Source organism: Leptosomus discolor, chromosome 4 (assembly GCF_034619465.1).
Source record: "Leptosomus discolor isolate bLepDis1 chromosome 4, bLepDis1.hap2, whole genome shotgun sequence".
Taxonomy (NCBI): Eukaryota; Metazoa; Chordata; class Aves; order Leptosomiformes; family Leptosomidae; genus Leptosomus; species Leptosomus discolor.
The window spans coordinates 44,044,003-44,067,869 of NC_141394.1; the positions used below are offsets into that span (position 1 = coordinate 44,044,003).

Below are 23,867 nucleotides of genomic sequence, written 5' to 3' on the forward strand. Positions count from 1 at the left end.
AAAGCTTTTCGCAGTTGCTATTTAGTTGTTTATTAAAAAAAAAATAGCAAATGCAGCATAAGTACTGCCAATATCAAAAGACTTTTGCTATTCTAGTCACAGAAAAGAGCAAAAGCCCATTGGGGGGGTGTGGGGGGTGTGGTGGTGGTGTGTGTTTTAAATGCTTATGTAACACAGATGACTCCATAGTACTGCTGATAGAAGTTATTTAAATCCTTCTCCAGTTAGCAGTGGGGAGATGCCAGACATCAGTCAAGCACTCAAATTGCTGAAGCTACCTGCCCCCCACCGCTCAAACAGGAGTTACCATCCCAGAGAGGAATTACCAAAGAAAGCCAGTTCTCAGAAGTCGGCAAGCCCAGGCATTTGAACCAGGGTGACAGGGCCGAGAGAGGCACAGCTCACCAAGCCAGAGCCCACCAGCAGGGCTGCTCTAGCCCACCCTCCACCCACCTCAGCTGTTAGTTTAATCCTTTGTCTTTTACTCGCCAGCTCTGTATATACCTACTCATCTACACATTAAAAATACATGTATCTCTTGCATTTCATGCAGTGTAATCTCTCTTTCAAACACATATTAGCAGGTAAAATGCTGCATGACACAAAAAACCCACACACACTGGCACAATTTTGCACCTCTCCCTTTAGGAAGCACCTACTCCAAAACCAAGCTAGCCGTTACACTACTCAGTGATGGCAGAAAAACTCCACACCCTGTAACTTAACATTTGAGCATGAGGAAAGCCTCGTGTTTTCCGAACACTGCAAGGTTCGCCGCTGGTGCCACGGGACAGGAGATCTGTGCTTTCAAATTGTGGTAACAAGCTGGTGGGGGGGAAAGCAACTGACAACTGAAACATACAGTAGATTTAAACATACAAATATCCTACTTACAAACACTGAGTTTGTAAAAACACCCAACTACAGATATTAATAGAAAGGGCTGTTAACTCGTACCTGTATAATATAAAGTTTTAGACGCCAAATGCTAACCTGGTTGCTCAAGTATCAGCAGCACATGGCTAGTCTCTAAGGGAACAAATGAGCTACGATAAGCACCCACATGTTTCCTTCAAACATTTTCTTCCAGCATAACTGAACCACAGCGGACACCAAAGGCTGCAGACACCGGCTGTGCAGCTCACGATAGCTCCCCTCTTCCCACCAAGGCCTTCCGTGACAAACCCCACACACTGTACTTCTGCTACCCCAAGGAAAAACTGCGCCTTCTCTCTCCTAATCCCAAGCAGGTATCAACCAGCTTTCCTCTCAGCGAAAGCCTGGCATTGATTTTTAACCTCGCAGTTAACGCTCAGCGCCTCTTCTCCCCTCGTTTGCAGCCCTGCGCGCCCCGCGGAGCATCTCCCACACCGAAAACTACCGCCTGAAATACGGGCTTTTTCCAGGCGCTGCCGGGCACCCCAAAACACAGCAAAAACGGCGTCGGGCCACCCGGGGGCAGCGCTAATCCCCACGCCAGCCTCCACCTGCAGCACGCCCGGCCCTCCAGGGCGGCGCGGAAGGCTCTGCTGCCGGGCGGCCACCATTTCATGCCCCGCCCGGCCCGGCGGGGGCAGTCCAGCGGGGGGTCGGCCCTCTGCGCCGGCCCACCCCTAGGCCTGCTGTAGGAGGAAGCGGGGGGGCTGCCTCCGGGCGGAGGCTGGAAAGAAAGGGGAGGGTTAAGTCCCCTCTCCCCGACGAAACCAGCCCAGCACGCAAGCTCCGCGGGGTGGGGGTGCGTCCCCGAGGCCCCACCCCGCCATGACATGGCGGCCAGGGGAGGGGGGGTGGCCGGCGACCCGCCGGGCAGCGGGACCTGCAGCACGGCGTGCAATGCCGCGACCCTTCGCTCGCCCCGGCTGGTCGATGGGGGTGCTGGTGCCGGTGCTTGTGCTTCTCTGCTGCCTGCTGCGGCCCAGTAGGGCCGCGCTCCTGGCGCCTGCAGGCACCCGGCCTGGGGAGGAGGGTGGCGGCGGTGGTCCGGGCCGCCCTCCGTGGGACGGAAGCGGCCGGGAGAAAGAAGTGGCGGCGGCCCTTCGGGTAGGTGTCCCTGCCCGCACTTACACTCGCCACCCGCAGTACGCAGTGGGCCCGGTGGTTGCGGGCTCCGCCGGAGAAGAGCTGGCAGAGCGCGGGGTGACGGGGGCGGGAGGGTGAGAGGTGGAGGAAGGTGGCGCGGCAGCGCTTGTCAGCCCGTGTTACCGAAACCCGCTCCAGCGGCCTTTGCTGTTCCGTTTTCCTTGGCCCTGCCTGCTCGGCTTCCCCGCAGATCGCTGGGGTTGGGGTGCCGTTGCTTTTCGCCCCTTCCCCGCTTCCGACGGCAGGTGTCACGCTCGGACCGAGGAGGCGGCGACGGGTGGCGGAGGCCGCGTCCCCCGCGCTGGCCGCCCGGCGCGGTGGGAGCCGCTTCGCGGGGAAATGGGTGGATCGGGAGAAGTCGGGCGGGTTGACGGCCACCTGCCTGCTGCTCTGCCTCCCTCTTCCCCATCGTGCGAGGCGAGGAGGGCCGGAGGGGGTCGGGCGGATGTCAGCCTACCGGGGCAGCGGGGTGGTTACCGGGGCTTAGGGCCCGATGCCGGCCCCTGTGGCGGCGGGACCAAAGGTGATGCTGCCCACCGTGCGCCAGCAGACGTCTTCTGCTGAGGGCTGCTATCAAGTCTTCGTACAAAACGCAGACGGTGGCGTTAAGTTTTTTGTATTTCATGTTCAACTCTGTCAGCAGAAGTTGGGGAAGGGGGTGTCAGAATGTTTTGCTTTTATGGGTCATAATCCTATTTTTCAGACTTAGAATGGTAGTATTCTAGGATTCCTGATAATTTAATGCCTTTAGGCTATCATACAGTTCTTTTGCTTTTTAAGGACAGAAAGGCAGACAGGATTAACTCTTATCTGAAGACATTTTTATGTATGTCTGAACCACAAGTTTTGTTGTGCTGTCAAAGAAGGACATCAGATGAGTTTGACACAATTTATTCTCAGCGTGCCTGTTTTGTCAGTCTATTATCAATTTTTTACCCTCTGTGCACTTAACAAATGCTTTTTTGATATCTTTCTTGGAAGTGAAATTAGTCTAATGGCTTTCATATTGGTTTGCTGGGAATCCACGATGAATCTGAGGTGAACAGCTGCCTTGTTATCTAAGTACATGTTTACTGTTGCTAACCTTTCCTTTTTCTGCTCTTACGGTTTTGTCGCTACTGCTTACTTAACATCCACAATATATTATTTTTCCCTTTAGGAAAGCACTAAAAGAATTAGATTACTGAATTCATCATCAAAAGATAATACAACTGCTTTCTATGGAATAAATCAGTTTTCTCACCTGTTTCCTGAAGAATTCAAAGGTACATTTTCCAGCTGCTGCTAATAGCTTTTCTGTTATTTTTCTTATTCTTTCCCAGAACCTTGTGTCTTTCACTTTTACAGAATCTTCCAGTGCTGATAGTCAGCTAGTTTACAATATCTGGTACCAAACTGTACATACTTCTGAGGGATACAACAATCCTCTTCCTTTTTCTCTACTCTTGCAAGGTTGAATTGCCCAGAGCCTGAATGTGATTTAGTATACAGACCTTCCCTTCTTCCCTCTCACCGGGCCTTAAAAAGTTCTTCAGTTGCAACAGTTTTAAAATTGGAAAATACACAAGGTTTTCAAGTACTCTAAATTCCCATTTCCTACCCCAAGACAAAATTGACTACACTCCAGAAAATGCTTGGAGGTCCATGGCTGTACAATGATAGCTGTGACTTTCAGAAACAATATGACACAAATTTTTTTTTTTGCTATGAAAATTTGTTTCATACCTAACCTAATCTTCTTTTCTTGTTGTTATATGTTCTATTCATCCAGGGATTTCACACCTTTTTAAATTTTAAGTAATTAAGCAGTTTCAGTGAAAAACTGGCAATATGCATGTGTTTCAGAATCTTTACATTATTCTACTCTTATTTTTCCTCTTTTGACTGACTAAAGTAAAGTAATATTTTTCCAGTAAGTAAAACATCATGAAAACTTTCAAACAAAACTTGTTTTATGGAATGTTTATTGATCAGCTTTAGTAAATCTTCATGCTTTGTACCCCCATTCCTTACATGATATATTTCTGGTCTTTCTAGAATTGTAGGAATATTTACATTCATTATAATGATTATTTTAAAATACATGAATTTTCCACGGATTTGAGAACAAGATGTAATCTCATGATTGTAACTACAGATCAGTTAGCTCTATGGCTTCTAGCAAAACAGTTGTTTGTGGGTTTTTTTTAGTTAGTGGATTTATAGATGTTTGTATTCTGTGTTTAGCTATTTACTTAAGAGGCATACCTCACAAACTTCCCAGATACAGCAAAGTGCCACAGGGAAAGGAAAAACCTTTGCCAAAGAAGTTTGACTGGAGGGACAAGAAAGTCATTGCAGAAGTGAGAAATCAGCAAACCGTAAGTCCTGGTGTTTTCCTTTCCTGGCTTTCAAGCACTGCTCAGCCACAGTTCCAGCAGGTATGTTGTAGAGCCCAGTGATGGTTTTGGAACTGCCTCAAGACTCCTTGGAGCACTGGCACAAGTATGGCCACATCACGTGGCCCAAGGTCACCTAGCATTTTATGTAAAATGGAGTTAGGCTTAAAACCATGAGATGTAAAAGTTGTGCATTTAGAAATTGTGCGATTATAAACTGTGTGTAATACATCTTTTGATCTAGTTGACTAAACTTGCAAATACTTTGCACCATGTGTATTTTGTATTTTTCTGAAGAGACTGAGGTAAGTTCAGTGCTTGATCCTCACCCCCCATTTCAGCTGGATAGGCGTAGATACTTTGCTGTTTTCTTTAGTGATTCGATGCCCTTGGCTGGTCGACACCCATATCTTTACCACTGAACACCTCAGGGGCTACCTTCATGATAGGAACATAACCAGACCTCACATGACTACCCCAAAGTGGTTTATCCCAAAGTGGTTATGGGCACTGGTAAGAAACAAGCAAGCTGTCAAATTCCCAGTGTCTCCTTTCTGTGCTTTGCATAGTGTAACCTGGACCTTATCTAGGAATAAATTCTGCTTCCCATTCTAAATGCCACAGTTTAAAGAGCTTAGAACTGCAGTTTAGATTCTGTTACTGTCTAAGAATTTTTCTATTATGTTTAATTTCAGTTTACTGTTTGTTAAACTGTAATCTAATGTATTTCTATAAAATTCTCCACACTGTAGAAAGTTACAAACCATCTCCTTAAGCGTATCCTTTTCAAAAACTTCCTACCTGATGTGGTTAAAAATAAGTTCATCCTGAGCCTCAATCCTTCTTTAAGAAAACAGATATCTCACAGTAAAAAGCATCCTCAGACCTATCTTAAAAGGCAGAAATGAATTGGGAAGGAATCCTTAAAATAAGACAACCACAATGCAGGAATCCTTAAAATACAACACCCATAATGCACTTCTAGCTTTCAGAGAGCAGTACAGGGGTAAAGGAGAGTTCAATATTTTAAGTAACTGATTCAATTTCTTTATTATTGCCTTAAAAACAAAGTTCAAAGATGATGTAGAGCATTAGAAGACCCTTTTAACTTTTTTTTTTTTTCTTTTCATATCAGGCTTCAAAAACAAAGCTGACTTTTTCTTTCTCCCATTTCCATTCTTTTTGTACCAGTGTGGAGGATGCTGGGCTTTCAGCGTTGTGGGTGGTATAGAGTCTGCCTATGCAATTAAAGGAAATAATCTGGAAGAGCTCAGCGTACAGCAGGTTATTGACTGTTCATACAATAATTACGGCTGCAGTGGGGGATCCACTGTTAGTGCTTTGAGCTGGCTGAACCAGGTATGAAACTTCTTATAAATCTCAAACCCTTCCTTAGCTTTCATATTAACATTCTTTTTTACTGGGAAAAAGTGATGGGGAAGGTGGAGAGTACAGCTCATCTGATTTTTTTATGTGTGCGTGTGTATGTACATATGCATATACATGTGTGTGTGTATATATGTATGCATAGTTATTTAGTCTGGAATCAAGAGGGAATCTGTTCAAGCAGAACTGAAATTTGATTGGAATTTTATGGTCAATGTATGTTCTTGTGAATGTAACAAATCAACCCAGTGGCTGAAAATAGTGATCCTGGAAAGCTACGGTATTTCTACTGAATTCAATTGGAACTGCAGACATACAGTACTTGTCTAGAAGGAACCATTTATCCACGTGTCATTTTATGGATTTGAGTGTCCAGTTTAGACACCAGCATCTGGAGAAAAGGGGGGACGTTGAGATTTGCTGCTTTGAAATTTCCACAGTTTGTTGCAAATACTGTAAAATCGTGCACAAGTGTGGAAAACCTCAGAAAAAAATGGACTGCATGTACTTTTGTTTCACTTGCAACCCAAAAGAATGAAAATGCAGACATAGTTTCTACTCCAGTTGTAGCTAACGCATTTCATTAATGAAAAATACGAAATGTGTGTTAATAATATGTGTAAGCAGAAACATTTTAATGTCTTTGAAATAAAAAGTACTCTGTAGGATGACAGTTTGGGTTATAAGAATATAAAAAAAATTCCTTAGACTTTTGAAGTTTAAAAAAAAAAAACCCAACTGATTGTCCTTTTTAAGAAACTCTGTAATTCTCTCTGTGAAGATTCATATAACCCAAGCTAGTAACAGTCTAGATGACTTGTTTAAGTTTGCATTTCAAGAAAGACAGAGGGTATTCATCTGTATTCCTCTGAAGCAAAATTCCCTCTTGCTTGGCAACAGAAGGACTACAAACGAGTTAGACTGGCGAAGACACTGTCACAAACATAGTGTACTGCAGAAGACAAGAGAAGTATAAAAGGTTGATGCAATAGCTTTGTAGCTGAACTATGGGAGCCATTATAATATACACTAGCATGAGGATTTAATGCTAGTAAAATTGGACTTAATTTCAGTGTTTTATATAACTGTTCTTGGGATATTTGTGGTTCTTGAACTGTCTCAAGGACAGGATAATTTGGTGTGGATGTCCCTTGAAGAGAATGAATAGTCAGTCATTAAATGAAAGCATAGTCTCTCTGTCTTGAAATTGGTGAGATTGCTCATGAGGCTAGTATAAACCAGAGATACCTTTTAAATTTCGTTCATTATTTAAAGACTTCAGAATCCCTTCTGAAGCTTTACCTGTGAACAAGGATACTAGAGATAGTAAATACCTTATTTCCTAACATGATACTCTTATTTCTAATCTCACTAAGAACACACTGAATTTTCAGTGAGTTCTGTGGTCATTTTCAATGTGTTTTGAGCTGCATTGTATTGAAGTCAAATGCATTAAATTCTCATTCATTTATCTTCTTGCAGACAAAAGTAAAACTCGTGAGAGATTCAGAATATACTTTCAAAGCTCAGACAGGACTGTGCCATTATTTTGGTTGCTCAGATTTTGGAGTTTCAATAGCAGGATTTGCTGCATATGACTTCAGGTAGCTACTATTGATTCTTTTTATTTACTGTACTTTTCTTTCGGTGTTCAGTAACTGTGGAGTAAGCTAGAGCCAATAGTGCATTGACCAGCCAAAGGTTATGAGGTTGATTGCGTCAGTTCTGTAGCTGTATACAGGATAAGAATTAATACATAACATTTTTGAGAGTTGAGGCTTGCCAAAATGAATGCACTCAACCCTGCCATCGCCAAGCCTGTTCAAATTAGAAAGCTTAAGTCCATGGCTTGAAATTAGGTCTTTTAAATTGGCTGTGTTTAAACTGGAACATTGAGTCAGCTGCAATTCTTAATATATGCTAAGTGAATGTTACAGTGCTTAAGTATCAGAAACAGTGAACCCTACCAATAGTAATTGGAGTTTGTTGAAAAAATTAGGAAGTATTCAGTTACTTCAGTATTCATCCATTTACATACCCACCTGCATTCTTCCTCCAGTCTGTGACTTTACGAAGAGTCGTCAACTGAGTTTTGTAAACACAACAGGTAGCTTTTTAGGTTTCTGTAAAAAGGAAAGTTTGTTTCTAATTTTTATCAGTACAATACAGCTAAATACTGAACTTAAAGACAAGAAATAGAATTTTTACTAGGAATTGAATTACTGCCAGATAGAAGTAGCTAAAATCAATTATAGCTTTGCCAGTCTGCATTTGCCAAATGTAGTTGTTGCACACATCATGCAGTGATAAAGATTTCCTGTTCCAGTATATTACATAAGTAAAACTGTATGAGGATGCTAATGGTAAATGTTTGATAGTGGTAATGTCCTGTGGTTTGATATGTTTGAGATACATATTTTAGTGTATCATTATGTATGGTATAAGAGTTACTTCTGTATGTTTGAGAAACTAATGGCTAGTAATAGCATAGACTAATGGTTTGTCCAAAGCCATTTTTAATTGAGGAGACTGATGTATAAAAGGGACTCACCGTTGCCCACTGACTTGACCTGGAAACTTGCTTTTTTTAATCTCTTTGGTATCTTTGGATCTGCACCTTTCCCATAGTCTGTGCGCCCCATATTTGTATTACTGTGTTGTAGTACATTAAACATATAATTATTGATGTATGTTATGGGGTGTGTAGAACTTGGAGGAAACAGTTTAATTAGATTAATTAGTTAGATTACCACCTCTCAAATTGCTTTAGTGTGCTAACTTGGTGTTATCACTCACTTCTTTCACAGTGGTCAAGAAGAAGAAATGATGAGGGTGCTTGTTAACTGGGGCCCTTTGGCAGTAACAGTAGATGCGGTTAGCTGGCAGGATTATCTTGGTGGGATCATACAATATCACTGCTCCAGTGGAAGGGCAAATCATGCTGTTCTTATCACCGGTTTTGACAGAACAGGTGCGTTTCCGTCAACTGAACTTCAACCCAGTAGGTTTTGTGGTTTTTCTCTGACTTGCAACTTGCCTCTTGTGGGCAAGTGATTAAATTCCAGAACTGGGTGTTGTGTTGAGAGCTGTTTGGTTTGGTGTCACATCAGTTCTGGAAGTGCAGCCTGATCCCAGGAGAAAAACTCTTCGTGTCTGAACTCCTTCAGTTACATGGGACTTCATGTCCTTGTAATGTCAATAACTCTATGTGTCTTTACGCTAGCAGAGGATATAGCCAGTCTGTTCAACACTGGAATATTAGCTCTGTCCTCTATGTGAGCAACAGCAGGTTTCACTCTACTGTATCATCAAATCATCAGAAACTATGAGATATTAAAATAGTAATTAACCCTGTAGAGTGTTTAGAAGTTTTTTTTTTTATGCTTCCCAAATCTCATGTTGTCTCTTGTTTATGAAAATGTCTCTTCCAGGTAGAATCCCCTACTGGATTGTACAGAACTCTTGGGGGCCTACTTGGGGAATAGACGGCTATGTTCATGTTAAGATAGGCAGCAATGTCTGTGGTAAGTCTGACAAAAAATAATCGAAGTGGTGAAGGCCACATGCTGGAATATGTTTCTGCGTGTAAGTAGAGCAATATAATGGGATGCCCAGAGAGGAAATAGAAATCATTGCTATGTTTTAAAAGAGATTAGATGAGTGTCCAGGTGGAAAAATAAATAAAGTAGTTGCTAGTTCAACCAAGCCATATACTTGAATAATTGAAAAACAGCATGCAAAGGTAAAACTATATAAGGCGTAACAAATAAGTTACTGTTGTACCTTACGTAGAGGTAATGGCGTTGTAAAATATACGGTCATGTAGCTTGGTTCTAGGTTAGTGCTGTCGCTATACTCAGCGCCGGTAAAACAGCCGCTGTCCTTGTCTGGTGGATGCAATTTTCTCTGGGCTCAGTTTAGCAAACATATATGGAAAGTGAACCTGCCTGTGCTTGGGAGTTGTGTACCCTGCTTGTGGCTTTTCTTGTAGGATGGAGGTATATTCTTTCAGTGCCAGTTGCATCTCCTGCCTTCTTACTGTTTGCATGAGATTTTTCCTGGATTTTGAGGGGGTTTTGTAGTGTTAGGTAGTCAGGAAGAGCAGATGTGTTGTTTACAAAATCCATTCTGTCAAAAAGCAGGATTCACATTTTCTGTTGTGTGCCACACAAGAAAGATCCAGCAAAGGCCAGTAGTTACTTTCTTACCCCCGCAGATGTTGCCTTCTGATTTAGAGGTGCTCTGACACCACTTTTGGGGTATAAGAGCTGTCACCCTTCAATACCTTCACAGGCTGTAATCAGACTTTGCTTTTAGTGCTGGAAGGAATACAACAAAATGAAAAGAACTGAGCATGAATAAAAGCCTAGTTTATTCTCTGTTTGTGTGTGAGTGTTCAAAAATGTGTCTTGTAATGGAATTCGTTGTCTCGAGTCTCTTGGTGAGCTTTCAAAGCTGCATAGCTTCATATTGTCTATCCATTGCTAATGCTTATGATTAAAAGGGAAGAGGATATGAAGGTTTAGATTGCTTTTCAGCACCCAGATTGGACCAGTGCATATTCATCAGAAAGGATCTAAAGTTTTGAACATGAAAGCAGAGGAAGGAGGAGGGTAGATCTCAACTATAAACAGTGTCAGGCAAGGAAGAAATAAGAGTTGCAGCTGATTCCCTGCCTTCTCCCTCCCCCCAGCAGTTCACCTACTGTTATGATATGGAGGTCAGAGGGCATTATATGAGTATGAATTCTGGGAACTTATTTCTGTCAAGTCTCCACTTCCAATATTTATTTAAATTTTTTTTGTTGTTTCATTTGTAGGTATAGCAGATACAGTTTCATCAGTATTTGTTTGACACTTACTGGCCAAAGAAAAGTGTTGTTTGGACACACACTGTGTGTGAAGATTTGCTTCAACATTTTCTAAAATAAGAAATTGCTGTAAGGGCAATGCCTGCTTTTAGGCAGTACAGGAGTGGGTTGGCTGGAGTTTTTAAAAATGTTTTCATTTCGAATGTGTATCGTGCATCGAATCTCTCATGGAATGAGAAGACTCAGAATCAACTGCAGAGTATGCAAAAAGAAGTTATGAAGATGGACTGAAACTGCGAGTATGAACTCTATCCAGGTGTTGAATACCACTCTGTAAAAATAAAACTTACAAGGAGAGAAGTGATGACAAATAATAAGGAATTTGGATCAAATAACCAGTAGTATGACAGAGTGTAGAACCATGATTAGGTCTGCTTTTATTGGGCGGGGAGGAAGGGCAGTTGGAAGAAAATACTCTGTTATTCTTTGATACTTGGCTTTTCTGGCACCTCTGACAGACAGACACACACATTTTGTCTTCCTCCTTTTTGTGAAATCCTACTTTTTCTCTAGTTAGAAGAAAAGAGGAGTGAAATGGATAGTCAGAGTTATTTCCTGAGCACCCAGTGTCTCTGCAGTGCTGTAGTCCCTCCAGTTCAGTCTTCAGGCCTGTATCAGGTAAATACAACTTCAAAGCTCTTTGGAGCAGAGACCGTGTTTTGGAAAGTGCCTGGAACATCACAGTCTTCTGCATTCATTTGTTGGTGGATGGCAAAGAAGAAGTAACTGTGTTTAGACAAACGGAGGCAGTTCTAGCAGTTTAACATCCTGTGTCCTTACAGAATGTATGTGTTTGCAAATTAGCCTTTCTGTGCTTTGAGAGCTGTGTCAGTCCCGTGCCTTCTCTCCATGACTAACAGTGAAGCCAGTTGCAAAGCAGAAATTAATAAACATATTTATTATAGAAAGAAATGTGAGGGTGTTTATTAATATGCATTTGCCACCTTTAGAAAGTCAGCAATTACAGAATACTCCAAACAGAGTGGATATTAAATTCCCCTATGTTAGTTGCATCAAAAAGGGGTTCCAGCTTTGCTGACCTGTAAAACTGCCGTTGCAGGCAAATGCAACTAGAATTCACAACCAAACATGTAATTCCAAAGTGCTCTGAACCTTTCATCTGGAATGCTTTACCTGTGTCTTATATGAAGCACTACTATGAAAATTATTGAAGCAATTCTGTGATTTTTGCACTCAATTACTCTACCATGTTAATAGATCAGTGTATTATAACCTTTTTATGACAAATACAATGAGTGTTTTTACTTATCTATTGCAAGTATTGCCATTTTAGTCCTTCTAAGTCTTAATATTTTAAAAGAAAGGAAGACAAAGGGCGATGTTTCACTACTTCAGGTTCTGCTACTTACTGAATTTACTGGCTGAAAACTTCAGATTAACAGAAGGGGAAGGTCCTCCGTAGTCTCACACTCGTCCGTAGTGTCACACTCTTCTGTAATCTGGCCTTCCCTTAGCAGTTTACAACCAACAAATAGCACTCTTCCATAACTGGAGAACAATAGCAAAGTTCCTAACTGGCATTGATAAGAGTAATGTTGTTACAGTAGTATCAAACACGGATGTTCCACCAGTGTTTTTGAGGTGGTAGTACCAGGTGTAAGTACCCAAAGCGCTAAGATACAGAGCAGCTCAGCAGAGCTAAAGGCCCGTAGTGTACGTGTATTTCCAAGGGAAGCGTTTAAAAAGACGAGAGTCCATCTAATGAGACAGCGACACAGCTCTATCAATATTCTGTGGCCAAATTTGCCTCGCTTTTATTATGTATAAATTTTATCCTTACTTCAATTCTATTTTTAATAAAAAACATTTTAAATGCCTGTCATACTGTCGTTTGAACTTTATGCTTGCTTTAGAAGAGCTTAAAGAAAGATGAGCTTTAATACTGCTTTATTTGAAGTGCAAAGGAAGTATTTATATCTGCTGTTCTTAACCATAAATATTTCTACAGAAGGGCTTTACATTCTCATGTAACACATATATAGCAGCATGATTCTTGATGTATGTAAATGTTCAAGATGCTTGGGTTTCTATAGATTCAGGACTTTTTTAAATCTAGCTTTTGAAACGCTTTAACCCAGAATTCCACTAGGGCTCAGAAACTGATATTCTTCTGAATGATATGAGACTAATTACATCCTCAGCTAGAAGTAAATTAATAACAGCCATTAGGCAAACAAACAAATATGAAAATATGTACAAATAAGACATGACCATGGTAATTCTGTGTGATTTGCTCCCTTTCTCTAGGCGTAGGTTGTAAGAAGACAACTTAAGAGTCAAATTGGTCATTGCGTTGAATTGGGGTGTCATTTTAGTCTTAATATAGGCTGACTCAATACAGATTATTTTTTTTACAAACAATTAATTTTCTTCCACAAGCTGATCATACTATTCACATAGCTGTCGTACATAAATACATTATTTACACACCTACTCTCCGCGAGAATAGCTGTTACGTTTGAGGGGTAGCACCACTCGAGGTGAAAGCCCTGAAGCTTTTTACAGCAACCAGACTGAAAGGCAGGCTAGTCAGAATCGTCACTGCTAAAATAGGAGCTGTCGCAGTATTCTGCCGTGTAAAGGAATTTATGGATGGTTGGGTTCATCTTTGGTATCCAGTGTCTTGGTACTAGAAATGTTGAAAGATTGAACAAATCCACAAACACCTTGTATCTGTCACTGAAAAAGACAATCAGAACAATTAATATTGGGATATTGGCACAGAAGGCAAATAATTTAAAAATCTTCAGGAATCATTCCATCTCTTTTATTTATTTAACAAGGCTTCTGCACCAACCCTTCTCCTGAATATTCCAGAGTTAGAATTCAGTCCTAGCTTTCATCTGAAATCCATCTCCTGGTATTACAGTATCTGCTCACTGCGTTATTGCAGGTAATGATGGAAATGCGTTATTCTTACCTCACTGTTGAGCGCAAATACTGGTAGCCTGATGAGCCTCCGGTGCCAGCCTTGCTGCCAATCATTCTATGCACCATGCAGACATGGTTATCTAAGTAACAGAAAAGAAGGACAGGGCATATGTTCAGTGTTAAGGTATAACCAAGGGGTCACATCAAGGTGCATCAATGAAATAGTAAAGCTCATACGGAGATCTTTACAGAGATACAGAACTGCTAGGTCTTCAGCAATGTAGGAGTTAATTATGCCACTCTTCAGTCAACCAGTATAAAATTACTGTTAATACAGAATGAATACACTAATTATTATACATTATGTTGTGTTAATACAGAATTAATAAATAGATTCATTTATGGATGTGTAGATAGGGAAGGAGCAGAAGGAATGTTTGCATGTGAAGAGATGTCATGATGACATTTTGGGAGACATTGGACAATATATACCTGTCCCTTAAATAGAATTGTTCACCTAACTCAAAGCATGTCATAGAAGGGATAGCTGAACCTATGTATGTAATGATCCCAGAAGCAGCTCGTCATCTTTCCTCTTGGCTGAAGTACAAACAAAAAAAAAAAGTAATTCCTAAAGGATGAACTCAGAAGCTCAATTCTAAGACTCTGGGTATAACTCATCTAAAAGAGAGTTAAACAGAACCATTTACTTGCATCTAAAAGAGGGAGTGTCACAGACAAAAAGTGAAACTTACACCTCCATTTGGTCATGAGCACATCGATATCCATAAGGGAGGTAAGAAGCTGAAAGGGAACCTGAAAACGAGGCTCCTCCCTTGGAAAATGAGAGAGAAGACAGTGAGACCTCCTATGAGGTGCTCTGCTTTTCAAAGTAATGCTTCACCAATGTGTAAGAGCAACTTAACGTATATTTTTTCCTAGAATGGTATTGAAATGTCAGTAGATATTCCAACCAATGCTTCTGCCATGTAAGTCTCTATCTGTGCCTTTTCCCTCATACTTGGAAAAATATTCTAAATCTTTCTAGGACACTTTGTAGAACAGTTTGAACAAGGCACCTCCTAGTTTCAGTCTGAGGAGCAGCATCTGGTCAGACACAAACCAGCTGCCCAGACAGGCCGTGTAACCTCCATTCTTGAAGCTATTCAAAACCCAACTGGACATAGCCATGAGCAGCCCAATCTGACCTTTGGGTTGAATGTAACTAATCTGGGTTTTTGTGGAAGGTCGGACTAGATTACTTTCCAAGGTCCATTCCAACCTAAATAAACCTGTGCTGCTGTCCTTAACCTTCACCTCTCCTCCTGCCAGTAAGGATTAAAGATATATCTTCTAACATTACCTGTAGAAGTAGATCATTAAGGCACCCTTCAGTGCTTTATAAGAAAGTCGTCTTTCTCCTGCAAAATACAAGTGTCCTTAGTTTGCTACTGACGCTCTTGCAAATTTAATTCTGTTATGTGATTTTATATATCGTGTATAAAAAATAAAAAGTGTATATTGACATATATTAATACAATGTACCTTTACTAAGCAGGTGTTCATGGCGTTTTTCATCAAATAACGAAAGTAATACATCTTTCTGTTTTTGAAATTCACATAAGAAGTCATCTTTTTCTTCTGATTCTGGTTTGGCCTTTGATATTTAAAACAAAAAAAGGTTTTAGAATTCAATAGAGAAAATTAAGCCCTTGAATGACTCATGATGTAGCTTCTGTTTTCATCATAAATACTCTGTAAGTTTACATCTTAAATGTAAGAACTGTATTTTCAAACAAGATAGATGAGTCACTGAGTCACTGCCCTTTGAAAAACACGATTACCACAAAATGTACAATTAAATAGCTGTCAACATAATTCAGATGAGTCAATGTTCAAACAAAATGGCAGCTTATCACTTTTCTTTTGGTCTAGAGGCCGTAAAAACCTCTTCATCTTCGTTTGTTTGAAGTCTGATTATTTTTTTTTTTTTTCCCAAGGCAAAAAGAAGAAATCCTTGCACAGCTATGGGTAAGAAAATTGTAAATAAAAAAGTTTAGATAAGTTAGAAAGTTGTAAACACATATTCTCAGGAAACTGATTAATTATGTTGTGGTGGTTTTTTCCATTAAAAATGTACTTAAATCTACAGGACTTATATTCAGGGATTTTCTTGTGCTTATTTGCCAATGTAATTCAAATGATGACATAGCAGCAAATTGCCACATACTGTTAAATAGAAATGGGCTGTTTGTAGTGATACTCCATACTCATAGCTCAGAGGCCCAAACTTGGTGTTTATTGTAGATGCAAGTACTAACTAAAGGTGAAGTTGTATTTTCACTAGAATCCATTTCAACACTTCCATGGATACTATCCCTTTCCTTTTGCAATCAAAACCATCCATGTATCACCTTCTTTAAACTGTCTTAGATGTCAAATTACAAATTTATTCAGATCTCCTGAAAAATCTGCGATTTTTTCTTCTTCTTGCAGACAGAGGCTGCGGAAGATTAAGTGGAGTGAGAAAGTGTCAGTGGGCCAAAAGTCAACTTTATGTCAGGATGTCATTTTGCCAGTTGTCTTTGCATATAGCTAGATCAAGAGGATACTATATACCTGCATCAAGGCATATTCCTCTTCTAGACCTTTTAAAACATTCACTTCAAATTGTCCCCAGAAATCAAATCCTTCTGCGTCGAGTCCTGGAGTTCTTTCCAGCCATGCCTATATTATAATAATAATAATAATAATAATAATAATAATAATAATAATAATAATAATAATAATAATAATAATAATGTGTTCAAACATTAACAATGCAAGTGTATTATCCTAGAATTACAAGTTGTAGGAAGACAAATTATACTGCTGCAGTTGTTCCAGTTTAATATCCCATAGAGGTGCTTATTGCTGGAGTAAGCATGTCCATGTAGATGATTCATACCTGCATAATGGTGCCATGCAAACACACCCACAGGTTCCAAGAATATCTTTAAAACCATCTCCCTTGTAGATGTAGGAAAACAAACTTATTCCACGTATATAGGATAATTGTAAAGATAAATCTCAGAAGGAAGATATAGAACCATCTATAGAACCGGTTTTTATCACGTCAGATAGGCTGAATACTGATCAAGGAGCCTGTCATTAACTTACACCACGACATGTGATGATACAAGACAGGAGTTTACTTGGCAGTTAGCAAAGCTTTCTCTGATTTCCTTTTTATAATGGGAATGAAATTAGGAGGGGAAAAAATTAGGAATCTTTATGGTCAAAGATTAGAGATCACTTAATTTATCTCCTTATCTGAAAGATAGAAGAGCATGAAGTGTTAATGGATGAAGAAAAGCTGGAGAAATTTCTTACATATTCTGTATCAGATGTCATTAGACAAATGGATAGGGCTAATAGAGTGGATGCTTTTATGGAGGTTTATACTGCATTATTCTTTAGAAAGTTATGTTAATTTTGTGTATGAAAAAGACAAGGGAGTTAAAGAAATTACTGTGAGTCATTCATAACTGAGACAAAGTCATAAAATCAAGGTAAGTGATAATGAAACATTTGTTAAACATCTTTTCTCCTTTCCATTTTGGGTTGTCATTTTTCCTTTTCTTTTTTTAACCTCCCTAATAACCGTCACTAACAGTGGAAGTATTTTTAAAGTTTTCTTCTAGGAAGGGTTTGTGGTCATGAAAAACAATGTGAATGAAGCAGTACATTTGAATTCTTAGCTCATACTTCCACAGTTTACTAGTTTAACAGTCAGACTTTTCAGACAAGAGGAAATGCTGTGAAAAAATCAGTTGGTTTACTAATGACTAACTCTCATATAAAATTTGGTAAGAATCCAAAACACAACAAACTGGGAAATTGCCAGCATGCTTGCTTCTCTCAAGGAACATGAATTTGTCACTGACACCAATGAAGGACATTCTTGGGAGACTGGCGGAAATGAAGCAAGGTCTAAGACAGACATTGTTACCTCCACAAGTTGCAGTAGCGTTGGTTCTTGCTCTGATTTAAGCAGTAGTTCATAATCCTGTCCCTTGAAGTTATCACGATAATGTCTTCTATTATAGGGCACTCTCAGACTTTGTGGAACACCGATTTTGTTCTCTAGCAAGCGAAACTGCAGGCTCTGAAAACCTGAGGCTGGGCTTAGGTAGTATCTTTGTCAACAGAGGAAAAGACGACACAAAAATGCAAGATACTATTTTACAATGATGGGATTCTCAGGTGCTCAACAAAATAAAAACCCCACATATTTCACATTTGAAGAATAGATGTCTGATCATTTTTTATATGATTGCAATTAATTATAAAAACCAAGCTATTTTAATGCAACTACAATATAACATATGCTAATTTTCTAGACATATATTGTTTGTGCGTACACAGATATATACATACACTTATATTTGTACTGTGTTTTAAAACGGCAGCTTTGCATGTGTGATGTAACGCAGGAATCGTTAGTGAATATAATTTCCTTTCCAGCTTCATCCCAAATAGCTATTACAAACATTTCCGCATCATTAAAGTGCCAATGAATGCGTTTTAAATAGGCTTGCTATACAGAATAATTGCTATGTAGATAATAGAATAACGTTGAGAAAAAACATTTAGTGGGTTTCATTTGAGGGATTCATTAATGGGATTCTTTCAGAGTTAAATAGCATGACCATGCTGAAAAAAATCTTTAATAAAAGTAATATGGAATCCCACACTTCTACACAGTTGTAATACACTTTGAATTGCAAATACACAGTTTGGCAGAAACAGATTATTGATTTGATCTCGTATTTGCTTATCAAATGACAGTATGTTGTTGAAAAGCAGAAGCAACGATGCATCAAAACAGATGATTAGCCCATGTATTTCAGCTGCTAGATGATACAGATTCTTCAAATCTAGCTAATGCTAGATGATATAGATGTTTCAAACTTCCAAGAGAAGCAAAATTGTAATTTCATGTGCTTTTTAGTTAGGGAACATTAAAAGACAGGAAGGAAAGGGTACTAAAACAATGCAGAAGTGGATGGGATGCTGGAGAGCACTGAGGTCATGAGTCAGGGGAGTCAGTGACACAAACAGAACAAGAACAGGAAGGCAGACAGTGCATGAAGCTGTCACACGTGGTAGTCTAGTGGAATAATTTAGCTGAAGGAGGGAAGAGATAGAAGTGCCATGGGAGAAGTGAGGCAAGCCAAAGGATCCCAAAGAAAGCCTGTACAGAAAGCAGTAGAGCTGCCAACCATCTGGCTCAGCAATATATTGGGCAGCTAGTGCAGAGCAGAAGTTATTGGGAGAAAGAAGAGGCAGAAATGCTTCCTTCAGCCACCTGAAGCCTCCAGCACCTGAAGCAGACCCACTGAAAACATGAAGCAAGGAAACACTACGCAAACCAAGACAGCTGAAATTATCTGTTTGATAATCTATGGAGAGTGCATTTCTCTCACCCGAGCACTTCTATGATTTGCCATGGAATACGGCTGCAACTGTGCAGTGGTAAGTTTCAAGTAAATTGTTGAAGGAACTGTGAGCTATTTCTATTTGTTTCTATTGTTTTAACTTTTTACTCTGAATTCAACTTCTTTGCAGAGCATGCTGGACTCACAGTCACGCTCAACTTCTTAATTGCCTCTTACACTGAGAGTCATGGTTGCCTCTCTAAGGTAGGCTGTCATCTGCTGAATGATGCATGTACTACAAGCTACCAGGGCACATACAAAATTCATAATCAGTTCTAAGGATGGGAATTACCAGCTCCTGGATTACTGTGGAGGAATAGTAAGTATTTACCTGAAATCAAAGAAGTCTAATGCAGTCATAGTTTCCAAAATTGAGAACTGTTCCACAAGTAGTTTCAGAATCATTGAAATTCTGTTCATTCGAGTAATAACCTTCAGCATGTTCCTCTCATCTCTCACCTGCAGAAAAAATAAAGATCATAACCAGCCAGAATGGTGTTCTCTTTAAACCCTAACTATTTATTTCAAGTCTTTTCACTGTTGTACGTCACTATAGTTCCCAAGTCCTTTGCATGTGAAATGCATAGCAGCAGAATCTTACATTGAATGGAGAGCCATGCTTTTAACACAGACCTGAAACTATAATTTTCAAAGATTGAAATCTGTTTTTCTCTGACTGACGGTACATTACAACTAAGCCAAATATATAGTGTGGTTTTTTTTTTCTTTTCTACATTTTTCACTGAAATAGGAGTTGCCATAAGTTAAATTCTAGACCAAAATCGCTTATATCCTAATTTCCAATGATTACAATACTATTTTAATGATATATTATATAATATGATAATGATATTATGCTTTCTATTCTAATCACTTCTATAATCTTTTCTATTATTGTGAAGGAACAAGTCATAAGGCAGGTGTGGAAAGTACTCAAAAGCTGAGAAGCAGAATAACTGAGAGGTACATCAGGAAGGTGCATCTAAAAAGGTGTTTATCAGGGATGTGCATTAGCAAGCAGAGGAAAACAGAGAAGACTGTGGGAAATAGAAAATATGAAATGGTAAACACAGAAGCTGTCCTCTGGCTAAATTGAACACTGCCTGCAGGGGAGTCTGCTAAATGTCCTGTTAGTTTCAATGGGATTAAACTTCTCACTGAGACCTGGGCATGCAACCAGGAAATATCAAACTACAAAAATGAAAGATGATAACCATATCCTTAATCTCCTGGCTGCGTACTTAACCTTAACATTGACATTTCAAATTCTCATTAGAAACAAAGTTTCATTTTTCACTAAAATAAATAATGAAAATTTATTCTGCTTAAGAACTGATTTTGGTCAGTTATAATTTGATATAATGTTCAACTAAAAAGCCAAAAAAATTATGGATGTGGAGGACAACAGAGAATATTTTCATCTGACATTATGATAAAAAGGTTCCTTCTTTCAGTCCAGTTTCAAATTTTCTTCATATACACATGCTCATGATGTTATTCAAGGTATTTCTCAAAATATATACAGTTATTTTCTGTGGATGTGGTATCAGGTCAGGAGTTTTTCTTTATCTATTATTACGAGGTGTGTTTAGCTTTGGAAAAATGTTTAGAGATGTTCAGAATATTTCTGTTATATTTGTAATTTTCAGACGTGCTCATACAATTGTACACTGTTATTTTGATTATTGTTTTTCTGTTGGATTTAATAATACCCAACTACTGAAAAGAGTTTTCCTTTTGTATAGCAGATATTGGATGGAAGGATATAGTATGTAGACTTCAAAAAATTGAACAAAGGCAGAAGTGACTTTTCAACATAAAAATACCTGTGAGCCCTCTGGGTTTCAGGTTTGCCTATGCTTTTTCTGCAGTAGAATATTCCTAAGTTAAGTTTCTGCAGTTATCCAGTGCTAGTAGGAGACTATGAGAGCACTTTGGCCAATGAAAATGGTTTTGGAGAGCAATCTATGCAAAAGGCAGACTTCAGGAGGAGCTAAGATTTTGCTGATCAAATGTCTGTACTGTCAGAATACAAAAGCCACTCAGCCAAATTTCATTGTGGGGTTTTTTAATGCTGTTTTAAAAGAAGAGCACATATTGCTTTATAAACCCAAATATGTCAGGCTGGAAGGCAGGAGGCAAGAGAAAGAGAGGACTGCATTTTTCCAAAATTAATATTGCTTTTAACTTACATGGCCATTTTGGAAGATCACCCGCACAGAGTCCATTTCCCACAGAATCTGCTTAAACCAAAGTTCATAAGCTACAAGAAAGGCATTGTTAGCACTAACTTCAGCATTACTTTGTTTTTTCTTCATAGCATTGATGAAGAGAAGAATCAGTACCCTGACCTTTACCTAAACTATTACATGAAATAATCTAGCATCAAGAATGTTGACAGAGTTTTTTTAATGCAAGTTTTACACATCAGATATTTGATGTACAGAATGTTCATTACAAAAGGAGGAAAGAGAAAATCTAGATCTGGTACAAAGCTAACTCCAGAGCTGCTTACAATCGTTATGTCATCTACATGTTTCCTGTCAATAACAGGAAAATATTATCAGGCCAGCACCTGCGAAACATGTGGATATTGGCAGTTAGGGAGCACCTAACCAGTATGGTGGCTTCCAGCCTCTAGACGGTTAAAACTGGATTGAAGTTTCAAAGAAGGCACAAGCCAACACACAAAATTTGCTTACAATAAACTGCATAGCAGCCTGTTACTCAGAGAGGGAATGGATTTCGCCACCTTAATTTCTCTAGAAACAGAACCATCCAAACTTTGGTTTACCAAGTCCAATGATTATACTTATGACTACATAAGCATAGAGTTGATTACAGCCTTACAAATGATATAGGGATTACAGCCTTACAAATGATATAGGGATATATACAAATATAAATGCAGATAAAAGACAGAGCAATTATAGTGATTGTGTCAAAACTAAAAACAAATAGTGCATTTCAGGTTTCACCATTGAATAACTCCCTGACACAAAAATGCCAGTCAACCACCACTGAACTCCTCCCAACCACTTACCTTGATGCGTCACAATGAAAAGATGCTCATCATGGATTTTATTTCCTTTCTTCTCACTCTGAAGTTCTTGAGCATTCAATATTTTATTCAGCTTAAAAATAAATATAAGACTGTTCTGTAAAGCTCTCAAGTCTGCTATTAGCAATGGTAGTCCTATATGTAGAGCTAATATTTAAGGATAATATTAAAAATATATATATATAGGCCTTATATTTCAGGTTGTATGAGAAGTTAGACTAAATGGCCCCAGGTGTCATTTTTACATTTCATGTTTAAAAAAATTTTGCCTGAAATGGAATGTTAAGGTACCCCAAATAATAAATTTGGAAAATCATTTTAAATTATAAAAAAATAAGAGAAAACAAAATATCCAGCATGTTTTCCAGATCTTATGTCCATACTGCCATGTTCCGTGAAAATGGAGTTCCTATAAAAAATTCCATGTAATCGTGCAATAGTATCTGCACAAGATCTCTGAATTGAGGCTGTACTAATTATTTCAGTTCTGGCTGTACTAATTTTTTTACTGAGGCAAATTCACAATCTAATCATAGTTGTTTTTGAAGAAATCTTTGCAAGATTCCATATAGTATGTCAACAAATCAGTTTTCTGTTCACAAGCACAGAGTAATTCCACTCACTTCAGTTCATGCTGTCACTGAAAAAAAAAAGTCTGGATCCTTTTATTACTTACGGCATTTTAGTTTTACTTATTTCTTATTTACTTCTAGTTGTTGTGGTTTTTTTGTCTGGGGTTTTTTTGCATCCCCCCTAGTCACCACCCCACCCCCCAGATTTCTGCAATATATTTTTCCAGCCAAATATTCTGGGCTTTCATGCAATAATTTGGGGAAGTTTCACATGGCCTGCTAACATGGAGAAATTGCCAAGTGGTGGTCATCAGACCAAAGAAAGCCTTTTGTGGTGCATCACTGTACAGTTTAGGTTTACCAGTACAAATAATTCCCTACCAAACCCCCCAAAATATCCAGTTTCCCCGTAGTTTGAGAAGTCGTCCCACAGTCTGCCTGCACCACCGCAGCTGAGACAGGCACCTGTGCCCATGACTACATGTAGAGAGCTCAGGGAGACAAAGGGCACTTGGAGACCTGTCTTAGAGACTGGCTGACTGCTGGGACAAGAATCAATCCCAGGTCCGGGCTCAAGTCTTAAGAGCGCCCAGGGCAGTAAACAAGAAATCCTTAAACTTACTTGTAGGTAGTCTCCATAGACAAGTCCACCTTTGCTGGCTTTATTTATCCCTTCTTGTGATTTGTCATCTTTTTCATCTTCCAAAGATAGCTTGTTAAAATTAAATCTAAGAAGAAAATTAAGTAAATATATAAACTGTTCCGTTAACAAACTATGAATATACCTGCCTTTTTTCTAACAGATGTATCTACAATTCAAACAATGCTTTGTTTTGAGAAACTGCACCTCTAAAGCAGGCTTTTGAGAAAAACAGTACACCTGAAATACCTCTCGTCACAGTAATAGTTGGTAGCATTACATATAGTTCATCAAATAACGAGTGCTTGGACAAGCCCTTGTACAACATCCTTTCCTTTAGTGATAGCTACAGCTGTCTATTTGTTGATAATCATTAGTTCCTCTCTGAGTTTTCATATTTTACATTATTGTTATATCATTGAACTGACGTTATGAAGCAAAATCCAGAGACAAGGGACTCACAGGTAGTCGTTCCTCGCGAAGGGACACCCGCTCATGATTCCAGGATC

The 23,867-nt window shown here is 39.3% G+C and overlaps 2 protein-coding genes across 2 annotated transcripts; one reads left to right on the forward strand and one right to left on the reverse strand.

Annotated features, from left to right (window-relative positions):
* The first annotated feature begins 1,833 nt into the window (after positions 1-1,833).
* On the forward strand, positions 1,834-10,697 carry CTSO (cathepsin O). Its single transcript, XM_009949956.2, has 8 exons — positions 1,834-2,040; positions 3,239-3,344; positions 4,306-4,439; positions 5,649-5,816; positions 7,326-7,447; positions 8,651-8,818; positions 9,279-9,367; positions 10,663-10,697. The coding sequence occupies exons 1-8, from the start codon at positions 1,834-1,836 to the stop codon at positions 10,695-10,697; spliced, it is 1,029 nt and encodes a 342-aa protein (XP_009948258.2).
* Positions 10,698-13,259: 2,562 nt separating this feature from the next.
* Positions 13,260-23,855, reverse strand: TDO2 (tryptophan 2,3-dioxygenase). Its single transcript, XM_009949957.2, has 12 exons — positions 23,821-23,855; positions 23,341-23,446; positions 22,129-22,219; positions 21,278-21,348; positions 19,417-19,544; positions 17,597-17,783; positions 16,225-16,332; positions 15,151-15,262; positions 14,969-15,026; positions 14,361-14,440; positions 13,655-13,745; positions 13,260-13,413 (listed from the first exon to the last, which is right to left on the reverse strand). Exons 1-12 carry the CDS (start codon positions 23,853-23,855, stop codon positions 13,260-13,262), a joined length of 1,221 nt encoding a protein of 406 aa, XP_009948259.2.
* Positions 23,856-23,867: the final 12 nt, after the last annotated feature.